We start from the raw sequence: 18,462 nt of genomic DNA on the forward strand, positions 1-18,462 counted from the left end.
CTTGGGATTTGTTTTTATGTCATTCACTATAAATGTAAAAATGACCTGGCAACTCAATTCTCCAGGTTGGTATGATTATTGCAAAGTAAAACTTTTATAGTTTTTTGTTGTTATTTTAGTGGCTTAAAAAAATTCTGAGCTTAACAAAAAAAAAATGTTTTTGCATTGTTCCAATAATCCATAACTTTTTTATTTTTCATCATTTCAGTTGTATTACCACGATGGCTGAGTGGTTAGCACTGTAGTTTTGCAGCAATGGGGTCCTGGGTTCAAATCCCACCAAGGACAACATCTGCAAAGAGTTTGTATGTTCTCCCAGTGTTTGTGTGGGTTCCTCCTGATACTCTTGTTTCCTGCCACACACCACAAACATACTGATAGGGAATCTAGATTGTGAGCCCCAATGGGGACAGTGATGATAATGTCTGAAAAGTGCTACTGAATATGATGGCAATATAAACCTGAGTAATTTGGGCCACCATAGACCAAGTTGTTATCAACTATCCTATTTATAAATGAATATGCCTTTAATAATATCTGTTGCATGATATAGTATTGGATAGGTAAACATATGGAATATATAATAAAGAAGTTATTTCTATTATGTGAAGGATGAAACGAGATGACTACTTACTACATATGGTGTCTTCTCTCCAATCTCCAACAGTGACTCCTGCACTCTCACAGGCTGCAGCGTAAGCCTCTAACGCGTTGCAGAACTGGTCTTGGTTTCCACCATTGGCACACAGGTCATATACACAGTTCTCGAAATATAACTGTGGTTGAATGAGGTGATGACAGTTATTGAATGGGCCAGTGCCAGACAAGATGACTTTGCATTCGTCTTCATATTTGATTTCCAATGCAGGATCACAAGCAGGAGGTTCAACAACATCATCTTCACAGCTAGATGACAACATAGGTTTTAAGTAACTTTAAATTTATAACAATTGTTTTTCACTTATGTATTCAGGTTTTCTTAAAACCAATGTTTCCTTACACCAATGATTCCAAATTTTAAAAAAAATTAAGTAACTTTAAAAATAAATGAGTAGCAATTAATAATTTATTAACACTATCCTACACTTTGGGTATATAGCTTTTACACAGATGTATGTTACTCTGCAGTTACAGACAAAGACAATATATAGTGTCATTCTCCAATGCAAAACCAGACCAGTGGTGGATTATAATAAGGGCAACTCGGCAACCTCCCATGGCCCAATGCTCGGGGGAGGGGGAGCCCATGGCCAAATTGCCCCATTATAATCTGAAACGCCACTATTGGTGGTGAGGCAGTGAGCCAGGGATGGATTCCTAGCACTCCATTGACTGTCATGTACAATTATTCCTGCATTTAAGGGTATGGATATAATTGAATATAGCAGCGATGTGACAAGAAGCCAATTATTCTTCATCCTTTTATTGTAACTCAATATGATCAACTCTGTGTTCCTTACGTGATTGCTTATGTGAAATGTCATCTGACATGTGACCCCTGGATCAGACGACACATAATAGTTTGTGGTATGTAATCATAGAGACACATTGAAGTGCAAGTGATCTAAAGACACAAAACAGCAGGATATTTTAATCTAAAATAATTATATGGTTGCTTTACTTTTTATGTACTGTAATATGCACTGGAGAAATAGAAAATGGTAAAAATGTGTGAAAATCAAAATAATTGTCTTGTCCATTAAAGCATGACTCAATGTTTCTTTATACTAGTTAAGAGATTTAACTACTGTATGTAAACTTTAGAAATAAAACTATCAAAAAGTAAACGTTATACAAACAAAGAATGATAAATAAATGAGAAAATAAAGAAAAATATATTTGTATATGTAGAAAAATAAATGTATTACCATATATTATTTATACTTACATCCAGTTATTATCAGGAACTCGCCAGCTGCTTCCAAAGTCATTGGGATTGGTTGCTATTAAACCTCCAGGAGTCAGAAAATCATCCAGCTGGTTACCATTATAGGTGCCACAGAGGCCACAGAGTTGTTCCTTAAAGGCTTCAGTGACTTTAACAAAAAGTTCATGATCACCATTAAATTTAACTTCAAGTCCAAAGTACGCTTGTAGAAGGACAAAAGAACCACTCAGCCGTATGGACACGCCAGGTATTGGGCTCACAGGTAACGTGACAATGACTCCATTTATCTAAAGAAGAAATTATGAACCCCCATAGTCTTAACATGAATATTCTGCATTATTCATATTGGAAATAGGAGAACTAGGAGTAAAAATTGAAATGTACTATACCTCCACAACTCTATGTTTCCCCAGTATGATATGAAGGTTTTTGAACCTGACTGCAACTGAATTGATTGCCGTCCAGGTAGGGACTCCTCGGTATTCATTCCTTGTTGTAATTGAGAAGTCTACAGATGATGAATTTCCACAAGTCTCCGTAACTGTATAATTGCAAGATCCTTGGAAATGGTACAATTTTCCATCAAAAGTTATGTAGTGTGGATCTCCATAAATATGGCAGGTTTCCATATCTGCTGCCACACAAGTCTTGACACCATCTTCAACTTTGCAGATTTCATTAGGTCCACAAAATTGCTCTACACAGTTCATATGATTGTTTCCTACACAGTGACAGTATTTCTCACATTCCCCTGCCCAGAACATTTCATTTTTCTGTAAAATACAGTAGAACTTGTTAGTATGTATGACAGAATAATCTGTTTAAACTGACATTAAAGTGAGTGTCTAGAAATAGACTATAGCAGCACACTTGCCTACCGGCTATGCCTGATATTACAGCTCCTATTAATGGGGCTGAATTTTATGAAAGTCATGAAAAAAAGTTCAAAAGTTTGAAACTGGTGTCTGTCAACATTTTTTGAAACCTGTTTGGATACGTGTGATGTCTTGATGCCATTAAATTGCGTATTTTTAGGGAGGAATTGTGACAAAAAAATTTTTGGAATCGGTGATTTTTTTTTTCTCAACTTTTACCGATGCAGCGATACCAAACATATTTATTTTTTATTTTTAATGGAGTGAAAGAAGAGTGATTCAAATTTTTATATTTTTTAAAAACTTATTTTATTTTTTATACCCGGTGAAGACATAAAAAAAGTAACTTTAAAACACAATTAATCAGGCCCTTTATGTCTATAATAATAAGCATTCACTAGAATTTAAAATGTGCGTCATTGGATCATATGATCTCAAAAGATACAGAACACTAATATATGAAGCATTACACTAAGTACTGACCTCATAGTATTTCCCTTCATAATGGCATCCACATTCACTGACAGGAACACATGCGGTTCCACTGAGAACAAAGCCATGGTCACATTCACAACCATCAGTGCAGGGCTTACTGCAGTTCCTTGAATTCTCATTTAAACATGTGGCGGGACAAGCATCGGCACACACATTGTAATGGCTGTTCTCAGGACATTTGATGGCTGCATGTAGAGCACAAAGGAAAACATTACAAATAGCGTTTTAGTACAGTATATATAGAAATATCCATAATTAAACTTAGATTAAATATTAAAAGAATACGTACGACAGAAAGAAGAATTTCGCCAAACAACAACAGCTCCAGCCCTTTGACAGGCATCAGCATAAGCCTCTATTGATTTACATAAAGTTTCATCTCCAAGTTCACAAAGATCGAATACACAACTGTCAAAGAAGCGATCAGGGTTGATTGCTGACATGCAGGCCTGGAATGGTCCATCTTTGTTCTTTATGAGACCACAGTAGGCATCACTGCCATAAAGAGCCTCATTCTCAGGTGGACATGGTGGTGGTGGTGTCGGGGTAACTGTGTTACACAATGGATCATCATCTTCCACCTTCCAACTATCTCCCAGCTGATTAGAATTCTGTGCCAACTGCCCATTAGGCATCAAGAAGTCATCATGTTGAATGCCATTAAAATTTCCACACATCCCACAGGTCAGGTTATAGTAGTTATTCAGCAGCACCACCGATACTGTGTGATCATTATCATAAGAGACTTTGAGGTAGAAAGAAGTTTCTGCAACCATATATCTGCCACTTCTTGAGACATGTACATAATTTAAAATATCTGTGTTTTCTTTAAGCAGAGTTACTGGTAGATTTGTCCAGACACCATTGACCTAGAAAAATATTTTTGCAGACTATTAGATCAAATAATGTAACATTTTTTAAATTATATTATTATTTCTCCAATCTTATTAACCTACCAGAACTCTACTGGGCTCATTTTTCATCATTGTTATTTTATAGTCAAAAGCTTCTACAGAAACGCTCTTTATCCAAGATACTGTTGTGCCCCCTCGGTACTCGTTTTTGGCTTCGACGTTAAAATAAGGTAGATCTCCAGTATAGTTGCAAAGCTTGGAGAGGGTATAGGTGCAGGTACCCATAAAGTGGTGTACTTCTTTATCAAATGTATTGTAGTGGGGATCCCCATAGATTGTACATTCACCAAAGACCATAGGATAGCAGCCAGGGACTCCATGTTCCACACCACAAAATAGTTCAGGAGGACATGAAGCAGAGTTACAGACTAAGCTGCTTCCAGCTGAAGGACAGAAACATTTTGTAGAACATGAGTCATCAGTCCAGAATTCTGAGCCTACAGGGTAATGTTTGCCATTTTCCCAACATCCACATTGGTCACTTGGGACACATTTATTTTCATAGAGAACATAGCCTGCATCACAAATACATCCTTCAGTACATGGAAGAGAACAAGAGGATGGTGATGCAGGGTTGGCACAAGTGGCTGGACATGCCGTGCCACATTGCTCATAGTGGCTGTGTAGGGGACAATCCAGAGCTGTAAAATAAAAAATAAAATTTGCCATTTACTCATTAGCTAATAATGTTCATCTTAATGTAATCTTTGTTGTTGAATATTATATACTCTAGTTTTCTATTCTTTGTGATTATATTTCACCAAAAATGCAATACTTTTACAAATTTGCACGTGATAAATGGTACAATCTCTTTGATGCAATAAAATATAAAATTGCATTAAACAGGAGGGAGATCTTCTCAAAAGAGATAATTACTATGCATAACATTCAGATGTCGCAATACAAAGTGCCCTGAGTGGCTGTACACTCTTTGTTTTAATACAAAGTGCATTAGTTTCACTGTATGCAAATAACATAGGCTTGCCAAGCTGCCACCACAATGGTGAGATGTAGTGGTTGTATTGATGATTGGTACATCTGTAGGATTGAACATCTGTTGAAGGATATCAAGGTCTAGGAAAGAAGTGATCGTTTCAAAGAATTGATCTTTTGATGAGGTTTCGCTCAGTAGAATATGGATTATCTTATACTAAAACTCAGTGTAATATCTGGATACTCCACCCACAGTTTTCTACGGGACTACAGAACTTCTAAGTTATGTGTTTAAATTACATACAGCTACAATACCCTACAGTACTTACGACAAAAAGTTGAATTTCTCCATGGAAGTACGGTCGCTCCTGCAGCATGACACGCATCTGTGTATGCTTGAAGATGATTACAGAGGATGTCTGGGTCTAGATGAAGTTCACACATGTCATAGAAACAGTTTGCAAAGTATTCCCGAGGATCCACAGTAGTATGGCAGTACTGGAATACACCGTCGAAGGGAAGCATCTTGGCACAAGATTCATAGCTCTGAATTATATCTATTTCCTCCTTTGAACATAAAGGTGAAACTGCAGAAGCTGGTGAACAACTGTAGGTAAGAAAAGAAGGATGTTACCAGTTTTATGATGTGAAGATAATGATGAGCCGAGCAGTATACGTAACACAATGGGGCTCATGTGTCAAAAATGCAAAGGTGCTACCCAAAATAATCAATCTGATTTCATCTTTCATTTTAACCTTAACCCCTTAATGTGCCATGATGGATATATAAGTCATGGAAATGTTAGGGAGTGGACGCATAAAAAATGAAATAGCTTGCATCTCAATTTAACTGCAGCAATCGGCCAATCACTGCTACTAACCTCTTGAATGCCACTGTCGATGACTGAAAATGGCATTTAGGGCCATGATTCTGGCCTGTATGTTAGTTCGAGCACCCATTGCCCCTCCCACCGATGCGATCACAGGAGCCGATGGGTTGCTAAGACAGCCGGTTGAAGGTCTTCATGCCAGTTATGTGACCTCTTCTCTGTTTACAGAAGAGATCACTTAACTAGATGGGACTGACTGGACATCTAGCTTTTGGCTGGGCATTATATGAGATTTTTTTTACTATATACAGCATACAGCGGTATTATTCTATATAGTACAAGTGATCAAATTATCCCTCCTAAGGGGACTAACAAATAAAGTAAAAAGTAAAAATAAAAAGTTTTAACAAAATATATAAAAATTCGAATTACCCTCTTTCCTCAGTTAACAAAAGATATAAATGTAAAAAAAATTCAAATTTAGTATCACTTCATCCATAAAAGTATGATTTATCAAAATATAAAGTTTACTAAGCAGATTGGTAAATACTGAAAAGATGAAAATAATCAAAACCAGAATTGTGTTTTCTCAGTCGCCAAAATTAAAAAAAAATGCAAGCGATCATAACATAGTATTATCCATTTATGGTAAAAACTTACGGATCCTGAAAAATGGCAACACAAACAAGTCAATAAAAAAGCATCAATACTATACATATTTGGTACCACTGTAATTGGACTAACCTAGAGAAACTTGTTTCTAGCTCATTTCTCTACAAAATTAATACCGTAAAAAAAAAAAAACACAAAAACGATGGCAGAATTTTATTTTTTCCCCTCTTCATTGCACTTTAAATTTTGTTGCTATTTTACCTCACTCATTATGGTAATATGAATGGTGTCATTCAAAATTACAACTTGTGCCACAAAAAAACAGACCCTTATATCTATGTCAGTGGAAAAAAATGTCATTGAAATTAGAAAAATTAGAAAAATGATTACGCAAAAACTAAAATTCTCTACCTCTTTAAGGGATTAAAAAGGAGTCCAAATGATATGAAATAAATGTTTATAAAATTCAGGTCCCACCATTAGCACCCTAACTAGACACAGGATTCCCTGTTAGAAATTGAAACGGTGGCAAACCATGTGAAGCTTTCTCCTTTCAATTTTATGATAGTTCTAAAAACTGCAGCGCAATTAACTTCTATACAAATGAATAAAGTGCAGCGCAAACACGGAAAGCTTTCAATTCCCGAGAGACAGAGCGCAACGGTGCCCTGTTCTCTAGATGGATGTAGGATCCAGAGATGGGACCAATATGTATCTCAGTTTTTTAAAATATTTTGTAAATATACCATAAATGTCCAAGATGAGAATAGCACTTTAGAGAAAACATCAGCTTTTAATTTATCATTTTTCTACTACCATTTTGTAAATTAGTGATATTTAGCTTGTTTTTTTCAAATTGAACATTAATGAAAAATGTATAAGGATTTTACCTGTTATCACTGCCAACCTGCCAGCTGTTCCCATAGCTCACAGAATCTGCCTCTTTTTCTCCATCGGGGTTGAGATTATCATCTTTTCTGTTCAAATTATAATTGGCACAAATTCCACATACTTTATTTTGGTAGGCTTCAGATACAGTAACTTCAACTCTATGTTCTCCATCATATTTTACTCGTAGACCAAATGCAGCTGTAACTGCAACATACTGCCCAGTGAAGCCAATGAACACATCTGGAAGTAAACTCAGTGGCAGCTGTTGGACCACTCCATTCACCTGTGTAGATATTAGTAGATCAAATAAAGAAGACATTACTAATTATGATTACATTGCCTAGATCAATTTTCACATTTATTACATGAATTTGGAGGTATATTTAAATGGAATCTGTCACAAAGTTTTTGCAACCTAATCTGAGAGCAGAATAAATTAGAGTCAGAGACTGTGATTCCAGTGATGTGTCACTTACTGGGCTGCTTGCTGTAGTTTTGAAAAAAAACACTGTTTTATCAACAGAGATTATCACAAGAGTACTAGTAAACCTGCTGTCATATAGTCCTCTGTATTCATGAGCTCTATACAATTCCATCCCCACCACTTGCTTCCTATGCACAATGCAAAAAATGAAAGCTGCCAATCAGTAGTGTGGGTGGTGCTAAAAACAGTGGCTTGTGAAAGTGTTCACCCCTCCTTGGCTTTTTGCCTATTTTGTTACATTCCAACTGTGTTTAAATATTTTTGTAATCCGACTTGTGTGTGATGCATTTGCACTAAATAGTCTACATTGGTGAAGTGAAGTGAGAAAAATATACCAATAAATTAAATTTATGGGATCAAATAATTGAACATTGTCAAGTGCATATATATTCACCCCTTTTTCTGTGAAGCCCCTAAAAAATTTTGATTCAAGCTATTACCTTCATAAGTCACAAGCTTATTGACAGGACGTCCACCTGTGTGCACTCTAAGTGTCAAATGTCTGTCAGGATATACACACCTTTTCTGAAAGGCCATTGAGGCTGCAACACCATTAAGCAAGAGGCACCATTAACAAAATAACACCATGAAGACCAAGGAGATCTCGAAACAAATCAGAGACAAAGTTGTTGAGAAGTACAAGTCAGGGTTGGGTTATCTCTGATGATCCCCCGGAGCACCAAGAAATTCATTATCATCAAATGGAAAGAACACGGTACCCCAAAAAACCTGCTAAGAGAGGGCCGCCCACCCAAACTCTCAGCCAGAGCAAGGGTGGCATTAATCAGAGAGGCAGCACAGAGACCAAAAGTAATCATTAAAGGAACTGCAGAGTTCCCAAGCAAAGACTGGAGTATCTGTCCATGCAACCACAATAAGCCGTACACTCCATAGAGGTGGCCTTTATGGAAGACTGGGCAGAAAAAAAGCCTTTACTTGCACAGAAAAATTATAAGGCTTGTTTTGAGTTTTCCAAAAGACATGTGGGAGAGTCGCCAAATATATGGAGGAAAGTGTGATCAGATGAGACCAAAATTGAAGTTTTTAACCACCAAGGTAAACACTATGTCTGGCGCCAAACCAACACAGCTCATCACCCCAAGAACACCATCCCCGCAGTGAAGCATAGTGGTGGCAGAATCAAGTTATTATTATTTATTATTATTACTATTATAGCACCATTTATTCCATGGCACTTTACATGTGAAAAAGGGGTATAATACAAGAACAATTACAATAATCTTGAACACAATGTGACACCGACTGGTACAGGAGGAGCGAGGACCCTGCCCGCGAGGGCTCACAATCTACAAGGGATGGGTGAGGATACAGTAGGTGAGGGTAGAGCTGGTCATGCAGCGGTATGGTGGAGTGGTGGTTACTGCAGGTTGTAGACTTGTCGGAAGAGGTGGGTCTTCAGGTTCCTTTTGAAGGTTTCCACGGTAGGCGAGAATCTGATACGTTGGGGTAGAGAGTTCCAGAGTAGGGGGGAAGCACGGGAGAAATCTTGTATGTGATTGTGGGAGGAGGAGATAAGAGGGGAGTAGAGGAGGAGATCTTGTGAGGATCGGAGGTTGCGTGCGGGTATGTAACAGGAGACTAGGTCAGAGATATATGGAGGAGACAGGTTGTGAATGGCTTTGTATGTCATGGTTAGGGTTTTGAACTGGAGTCTCTGAGCAATGGGGAGCCAGTGAAGAGATTGACAGAGAGGAGAGGCCGGGGAATAGTGGGGGGACAGGTTGATTAGTCGAGGAGCAGAGTTTAGGATAGATTGGAGGGGTGCGAAAGTGTTAGAGGGGAGGCCACAGAGCAGGAGGTTGCAGTAGTCAAGGTGAGAGATGATGAGGGCGTGCACTAGTGTTTTTGAAGATTCATGGTTGAGGAGTTTGTGGATCCGGGAGATATTTTTGAGTTGGAGTCGGCAGGATGTGGAAAGGGCTTGGATATGTGGTTTGAAGGAGAGTTCAGAGTCCAGGGTTACCCCAAGGCAGCGAGCTTGAGGGACTGGGGAGAGTGGGTAGCCATTGACATTGATAGATACAGTTATATGAAAAAGTTTGGGCACCCCTATTAATCTTAAGCTTAATGTTTTATAAAAATTTGTGTTTTTGCAACAGCTATTTCAGTTTGATATATGTAATAAATGTTGGACACAGTAATGTTTCTGCCTTGAAATGAGGTTTATTGTACTTACAGAAAATGTGCAATCTGCATTCAAACAAAATTTGACAGGTGCATAAGTATGAGCATCCTTATCATTTTCTTGTTTTAAATACTCCTACCTACTTTTTACTGACTTACTAAAGCACTTTTTTTGGTTTTGTAACCTCATTGAGCTTTAAGCTTCATAGCCAGGTGTATGCAATCATAAGAAAAGCTACTTAAAGTGGCCACTTGCAAGTTGTTCTCCTGTTTGAATCTCCTCTGAAGAGTGGCATCATGGACTCCTCAAAACAACTGTCAAATGATCTGAAAACAAAGATTATTCAACATAGTTGTTCAGGGGAAGGATACAAAAAGCTGTCTAAGAGATTTAACCTGTCAGTTTCCACTGTGAGGAACATAGTAAGGAAATGGAAGAACACAGGGACAGTTCTTGTTAAGGCCAGAAGTGGCAGGCCAAGAAAAACATCAGAAAGGCAGAGACGAAGAATGGTGAGATCAGTCAAGGACAATCCTCAGACCACCTCCAGAGAGCTGCAGCATCAACTTGCTGCAGATGGTGTCACTGTGCATCGGTCAACTAGACAACGCACTTTGCACAAGGAGAAGCTGTATGGGAGAGTGATGCGAAAGAAGCCATTTCTGCAAGCACGCCACAAACAGAGTCGGCTGAGGTATGCAAAAGCACATTTGGAGAAGCCAATTTCTTTTTGGAAGAAGGTCCTGTGGACTGATGAAACCAAGATTGAGTTGTTTGGTCATACAAAAAGGCATTATGCATGGCGGAAAAAAACACAGCATTCCAAGAAAAACACTTGCTACCCACAGTAAAATTTGGTGGAGGTTCCATCATGCTTTGGGGCTGTGTGGCCAATGCCGGCACCGGGAATCTTGTTAAAGTTGAGGGACGCATGGATTCCACTCAGTATCAGCAGATTCTTGACAATAATGTTCAAGAATCAGTGATAAAGTTGAAGTTACGCAGGGGATGGATCTTTCAGCAAGACAATGATCCAAAACACCACTCCAAATCTACTCAGGCATTCATGCAGAGGAACAATTACAATGTTCTGGAATGGCCATCCCAGTCCCCAGACCTGAATATCATTGAACATCTGTGGGATCATTTGAAGAGGGCTGTCCATGCTCGGCGACCATCAAACTTAACTGAACTGGAATTGTTTTGTAAAGAGGAATGGTCAAAAATACCTTCATCCAGGAACCAGGAACTCATTAAAAGCTACAGGAAGCGACTAGAGGCTGTTATTTTTGCAAAAGGAGGATCTACTAAATATTAATGTCACTTTTCTGGTGAGGTGTCCATACTTATGCACCTGTCAAATTTTGTTTGAATGCAGATTGCACATTTTTTGTTAGTACAATAAACCTCATTTCAAGGCAGAAACATTACTGTGTCCAACAGTTATTACATATATCAAACTGAAATAGCTGTTGCAAAAACACCAATTTTTATAAAACATTAAGCTTAAGATTAAAGGGGTGCCCAAACTTTTTCATATAACTGTAGGTCAGTTGGGGGGGTTGAATGAGATGGCAGAAAGATGATTAATTCTGTTTTGTCCATGTTAAGTTTTAGAAATCTGGCAGAGAAGAAGGATGAAATAGCAGACAGACATTGTGGGATTTTGGTTAGTAAGGAGGTGATATCGGGTCCAGAGAGGTAGATCTGTGTGTCATCAGCATAGAGGTGATAATGAAAGCCATGAGACTCTATGAGCTGTCCCAGGCCGAAGGTGTAGATGGAGAAGAGCAGCGGTCCTAGAACTGAATCTTGGGGGACACCGACAGATAGGGGGCGAGATGAGGAGGTGGTGTGTGAGTGGGAGACACTGAATGTCCGGTCTGTTAGATCCAGGATAGGGCCAAGTTTGTGATGCCGATAGATGAGAGAGTCTGTAGTAAGAGGGAATGGTCCACTGTGTCAAAGGCAGATGACAGGTCTAGGAGGAGGAGAACAGAGTAGTGTCGCTTAGATTTGGCGGATAGTAGGTCATTGGTGACTTTAGTCAGTGCAGTTTCAGTAGAATGGTGCAGTCGGAAACCAGATTGTAGGCAGTCAAAGAGGGAGCAGGAGGAGAGGTGGGAGGACAGTCCAGAATGGACATGTTGTTCTAGTAGTTTTGAGGCATAGGGGAGAAGTGATATGGGGCGATAGCTAGACACAGAGGATGGGTCAAGGGAGGGCTTTTTGAGGATGGGTGTGATTGAGGCATGTTTGAAGCATGAGGGGAAGACACCAGTTGTTAGAGACAGGTTGAAGAGGTGGGCTAGGGCTGGGATGAAGATAGTGGTAAGGTTTGGGATGAGGTGAGACGGGATTGGGTAAAGTTTACAGGTGGTGAGGTGTGATTTGGAGTGTAAGGAGGAAAGTTGATCTTGAGAAATGGTGGAGAAGGTGGTTTTGGAGGAAGAGGGTTGAGTAGGTGTGGGGAGGGGCTGTGGGGGCTTTAGGCAAAAGCTTTGTCTGATGGTGTCAATCTTCTGCTTGAAGAATGAGGCAAAGTCTTCGGCTTGAATAAGAGGAGAGGGAGGAGGCACTGGGGGACGGAGGAGAGAATTGAAGGTGTTGAATAGTTGTTTGGGGTTGTGAGACAGGGAGGATATGAGAGATGTGAAATATGTTTGTTTAGATGCAGTGAGTGTGGACTTGAAGGTAGTGAGGGACTGTTTGAATGCGATGAAGTGCTCATGGGAGTGGGACCTTTTCCATCTGCGCTCAGCAACCCTGGAGGCCCGTCTCAGTTCTTTAGTTAGGCTGGTGTGCCAGGGTTGTCTGTTGATTGTGCGAGCCTTGGTATGTGTGAGGGGGGCGACAGAATCGAGAGCTGCAGCGGTTGTGGTGTTGTATAAAGAGGCAGCAACATCTGCATCATGTAAGGAACTAATGTCTGTAAGAGGGAGGAGGGATTCAGAGAGTGAGTGTAGGTCAAGCTGTTTGAGATTTCTGCGAGGGTATGCAAGTTTGTGTAGTGGGGATTGTTGCCCTGGAGAGGAGAGAGAAGAGAATGTGAGTAGGTTGTGGTCAGAAAGAGGGAGAGGTGAGTTAGAGAGGTTAGATAGGGAACAGAGGCTGGTGAAGATGAGGTCCAGTTTTCGGGATGTTAGTCAGCAGCAGGTACAGGGAAAATGGTCCCAGTCAAGGGGAAGATAAATGGTGCGAAATACAGGGATATTCTTGAGCAAAACTTCTTTCAGTCTGTCAGTGATTTGAGACTGGGACGTAGGTTCACCTTCCAACAAGACACTGCCCCTAAGCATACTGCTAAAGCAACACTCGAATGGTTTAGTGAGAAACGTGTAAATGTTTTGCAGTGGCCTAGTCAAAGCCCAGACCTTAATAAATTTGAGAATCTGTAGTCAGACTTTTTTGATTGCTGTTCACCAGAGGAAACCGTTTAACTTGAACGAGCTGGAGCAGTTTTACATTGAGGAATGGGTAAAAATCTCAGTGGCTAGTAGATACTTAAAATTGTAATGATAAATCACTAAAACTATAATGGCGTGTAGAAATTAAGCACCAATACTATTTAGGACCAGACTTACCTTTACTAGCTTCTGTTTTCCCAGGCTGATTTTGTAGCTGTGAACATAGACTGTGACTTCTTTCACATAGGACACCCGTGTGTTACTTCCTCTGTACTCATGCTCAACTTCTACATTGAAGTACTGCAAACCAGCACTGGCATCACAAAGTTTTGTTAGTGTGTAAGTGCAGTTTCCCATGAATGTGTGGGGGTAGTCATCATATGTGAAATAATGTGGATCACCATAACCGCTGCATGTTCCTCCTGCAAATAAATACATTCATTTGGTATAAAATATAACAACAAAATGTGGATAAGCACAAAAAGCCTTTATAATCATCAACATGTACAGCCTGAAATTTTACAATTACCTGATATTTCTGGACCGGAAGTTGGTTTTGCTGTGATTGGAGAAGATGGTTTAATGGTAATGGTTGAGCTGGGGGCTTCAGTTGGTTTTTCTTCCATTTCAAAGGAAATAAATAACAAAAAACATAATAAATGAGTCATTAAGGTTAATAAAATATTAACATTTCCAGAGTTTGAAAAAAAAGCTTGATTTTCATCTATACCTCGAGAACATGGCGACAACTGTAAGGAGGCACACAGATTCTGGCTCCGTACTATGGAGCCACAGATGTCTAATATCTGTGATATTAGACAATTATAATATCTGTAATATCTGAGTGACTGTAAGGCCCCATATGTGTTTGTGTTCTGTGTTCTTTCATATTACGGCCAAGTTCAGACAAGCGTGTTTTTGATCTGTTTGCGATCCATATGTGCTATACGTTATCAATTTTCCACATGTACCTCAGATTTGCATGGGATAAACCATAGCATGCACTAGTCTGGTCCGAATTATTGCCTAGGTGGTCCAATTTATAGACCAGACAAAGTGCAAGTAAATAGTAGACAGTGCCTGCACATGCTGCGCGAGAGATGTACATAGATCCAGTCACGTCTGCAACTTGCGCATGTGACTAGTTGGCAAATTTCTGCACTCATCTGAACTAAGACCAAACTAAAGATCTCCAACTTGTTGTTCTCCAGCTTTTTATGGTCACAATATATGTAGAGCTGTTGCTTTTCAACAGCTGCAGATCCATTTCATCTAAATGGAGCTTAGATGTTCAAAAATCACAGACTGAGGCTTCAGCAATTTTGAAAGTTTCTAGAACCATTACTTTACATTATGTTTTTCCAGAATGGAGCAAGCAGAGTGTTCAACAGCCCTCAGTATTCCATTGGAAAATCTGATGATAGTGTTATGATCATTTATCAGATGACATGCTTAGATAAATAAAATAGAAAAAGATATTTACCACATGATCCTCTCTTCACCCGAACATTGTCAATGGCTATGTCTCCAAGATCTGTCAGACCTCGAACTGCCATAAATGAAATCTAAAGTGCAAAAGATGGCTCAATATTCAGCTTTTATTAAATGGACCCTATCTTCCCACTTATCAACACTTGTATGTAGCTCCAACAGCAGCCCCTTGTGTAAATGTTCTGTCCACTATTACCCTATACCTGACCAAATAAGGGTCTGGCATAACGATAGATAAGAATAGGTGATGTTACTGAGAAGCGGAATCTCCACTTTGGAGACATGCAATTCAGTTTGTAATGAATGATGACAAATATGAACATTCATAACACTATAACTGTACATATTTTTTTTTCTTAATTTCACAATATCTTGAAAGAGGAGTATATATATATATATATATATATATATATATATATATATATGTATATATATATACATATATATCTATATATATATAGATAGATAGATAGATAGATAGATAGATAGATAGATAGATAGATAGATAGATAGATATAGATATATATACAGTATGCATGTGAGTTTATACAGCTCTGGCAAAAATTTTCATTTTCTCTGATTTTTCTCTTTGTAGGTATATTTTTGAGTAAAATGTACATTGTTGCTTTAGTCTATAGACTACTGACAACATGTCTCCGAAATTCAAAGCTAAAAATTTTGCATTTATTTGCAGCAAATGATAAAGCGTCAAAATACTAAAAAATAAACAGTGCTTTCAGATCTCAAATTACTTATGTTTTAGCTCAGGAAGAGTTCAGAAATCAATATTTGGTGGACTAACCATGATTTTTGATCACAGCTTCCATGCGTCTTGGCATGCTTTACACCAGTCTTTCCATACTTTCCAATAGAAAACTGTTCAGTGGTCTCTTAATTTTTGCCAGAGCTGTAATATATACAGTACAGACCAAAAGTTTGGACACACCTTCTCATTTAAAGATTTTTCTGTATTTTCATGACTATGAAAATTGTACATTCACACTGAAGGCATCAAAACTATGATTTAACACATGTGGAATTATATACTTAACAAAAAAGTGTGAAACAACTGAAAATATATCTTATATTCTAGGTTCTTCAAAGTAGCCACCTTTTGCTTTGATGACTGCTTTGCACACTCTTGGCATTCTCTAGATGAGCTTCAAGAGGCAGTGACCGGAAATGGTTTTCCCTTCACAGGTGTGCCCTGTCAGGTTTAATAAGTGGGATTTCTTGCCTTATAAATGGGGTTGGGACCATCAGTTGTGTTGTGCAGAAGTCTGGTGGATACACAGTTGATAGTCCTACTGAATAGACTGTTAGAACTTGTATTATGGCAAGAAAAAAGCAGCTAAGTAAAGAAAAACGAGTGGCCATCATTACTTTAAGAAGTGAAGGTCAGTCAGTGCGAAAAATTGGGAAAACTTTGAAAGTGTCCCCAAGTGCAGTGGCAAAAACAATCAAGCGCTACAAAGAAACTGGCTCACTTGAGGACCGCCCCAGGAAAGGAAGACCAACAGTCACCTCTGCTCCTGAGGATAAGTTTATCCGATTCACCAGCCTCAGAAATCGCAGGTTAACAGCAGCTCAGATTAGAGACCAGATCAATGACACACAGAGTTCTAGCAGCAGACACATCTCTTCAACAACTGTTAAGAGGAGACTTTGTGCAGCAGGCCTTCATGGTAAAAAAGTTGCTAGGGAACCACTGCTAAGGACAGGCAACAAGCAGAAGAGACTTGTTTGGGCTAAAGAGCACAAATAATGGACATTAGACCAGTGGAAATCGGTGCTTTGGTCTGATGAGTCCAAATTTGATATCTTTGGTTCTAACCACCGTGTCTTTGTGCGATGCAGAAAAGGTGAATGGATGGACTCTACATGCCTGGTTCCCACCATGAAGCATGGAGGAGGAGGTGTGATGGTGTGGGGTGCTTTGCTGGTGACACTGTTTATTCAAAATTGAAGGCATACTGAACCAGCATGGCTACGACAGCATCTTGCAGCGACATGCTATTCCATCCGGTTTGCGCTTAGTTGGACCATCATTTATTTTTCAACAGGACAATGACCCCAAACACACCTCCAGGCTGTGTAAGGACTATTTGACCAAGAAGGAGAGTGATGGGGTGCTACGCCAGATGACCTGGCCTCCACAGTCACCAGACCTGAACCCAATAGAGATGGTTTGGGGTGAGCTGGACCGCAGAGTGAAGGCAAAAGTGCCAACAAGTGCAAAGCATCTCTGGGAACTCCTTCAAGATTGTTGGAAGACCATTTGCGGTGACTACCTCTTGAAGCTCATCAAGAGAATGCCCAGAGTGTGCAAAGCAGTCATCAAAGCAAAAGGTGGCTACTTTGAAGAACCTAGAATATAAGACATATTTTCAGTTGTTTCACACTTTTTTGTTAAGTATATAATTCCACATGTGTTAATTCATAGTTTTGATGCCTTCAGTGTGAATGTACAATTTTCATAGTCATGAAAATACAGAAAAATCTTTAAATGAGAAGGTGTGTCCAAACTTTTGGTCTGTACTGTATATATATATATATATATATATATATATATATATATAAGTACATAAAAAAAATCAAAAAATAGGAAACAGCACAAGAATTATGTTTTTAGTGCAAAAAAAGCCCCCCCAGGTACATACCAGTCCTTTAGATATCCATGCAAAAATGGAGGCAGCACACAGAGTAGAATGAAGTGATAAGGTTTAATAGCCCATATGGCAACGTTTCAGTCCAAAATTGTGGACCGAAACATTGCCATATGGGCTATTAAACCTTATCACTTTATTCTACTCTGTGTGCTGCCTCTAATTTTGCATGGAAATATAAGTATATATATATATGCATATTGTGCATATATACATCCATAACGTGTATATATATATATATATATATATATATATATATATATATACATATATATATATATATATAGTGTGTATATATATGTGCTTTTATATATATATTTGCTCTTTTATTTTTATATATATGTACATATATACACACATATACAACAACAGTTAGTGGAATGTCCACTAGATGGAGATATTGTCTAACCTACCAAAATTAGATTTTCTTTCAGTCAGGATTTACTGATTACCTTTCAATTTCTTACCTGAATGTCAGTCGTTGCTGGAGTAAAAGTAACTGAGCCATACAACCAGTCGGGACCTTGATGTCCAATTCTTTGCCAAATATTAGATAGCCTCATGCCATGATCGCCCGTAACGATGACGTTGAGCTGATTCTGTAATTCTGGGCCGTCCATGTGATACCAGAAATCTATACATATAGTCTCATGGATGACCAGGGGCCTGCTATCAAGTATTATTCTATCATTTGGGATTAAGTTGGTTGCTTCTAGATAGAGATAATACCCAACTGTAAGGGAAATAAAATGTCAGTGCATTGTGGTAAGTTTGAGAGGCAGAATAATAATACTGTCATAGGCAGAGTATATCTTTGGCACTTTGACCAT

General features: G+C 38.8%; 1 protein-coding gene across 50 annotated transcripts in view; it reads right to left on the bottom strand.

The window, feature by feature from the left end:
• LOC141259327 (IgGFc-binding protein-like) overlaps positions 1-18,462 on the bottom strand; it is a 187,511-nt gene that overhangs the window by 144,335 nt on the left and 24,714 nt on the right. For all 50 annotated transcript variants that reach the window (XM_073675146.1, XM_073675093.1, XM_073675139.1 and 47 more), the window contains 12 exons: positions 18,100-18,365; positions 14,959-15,040; positions 14,005-14,094; positions 13,653-13,897; positions 7,438-7,721; positions 5,435-5,712; positions 4,215-4,813; positions 3,548-4,127; positions 3,247-3,443; positions 2,278-2,661; positions 1,889-2,175; positions 635-906 (listed from right to left, as the gene is read on the bottom strand). In XM_073675146.1, coding sequence (XP_073531247.1) covers positions 635-906; positions 1,889-2,175; positions 2,278-2,661; positions 3,247-3,443; positions 3,548-4,127; positions 4,215-4,813; positions 5,435-5,712; positions 7,438-7,721; positions 13,653-13,897; positions 14,005-14,094; positions 14,959-15,040; positions 18,100-18,365 — 3,564 coding nt within the window. The remainder of the gene's footprint in view (positions 1-634; positions 907-1,888; positions 2,176-2,277; positions 2,662-3,246; positions 3,444-3,547; positions 4,128-4,214; positions 4,814-5,434; positions 5,713-7,437; positions 7,722-13,652; positions 13,898-14,004; positions 14,095-14,958; positions 15,041-18,099; positions 18,366-18,462) is intronic.

The sequence above is a fragment of the Phyllobates terribilis genome, unplaced genomic scaffold (genome assembly GCF_046119375.1).
Source record: "Phyllobates terribilis strain yellow unplaced genomic scaffold, ASM4611937v1 Scaffold_3__8_contigs__length_932513732, whole genome shotgun sequence".
NCBI lineage: Eukaryota > Metazoa > Chordata > Amphibia > Anura > Dendrobatidae > Phyllobates > Phyllobates terribilis.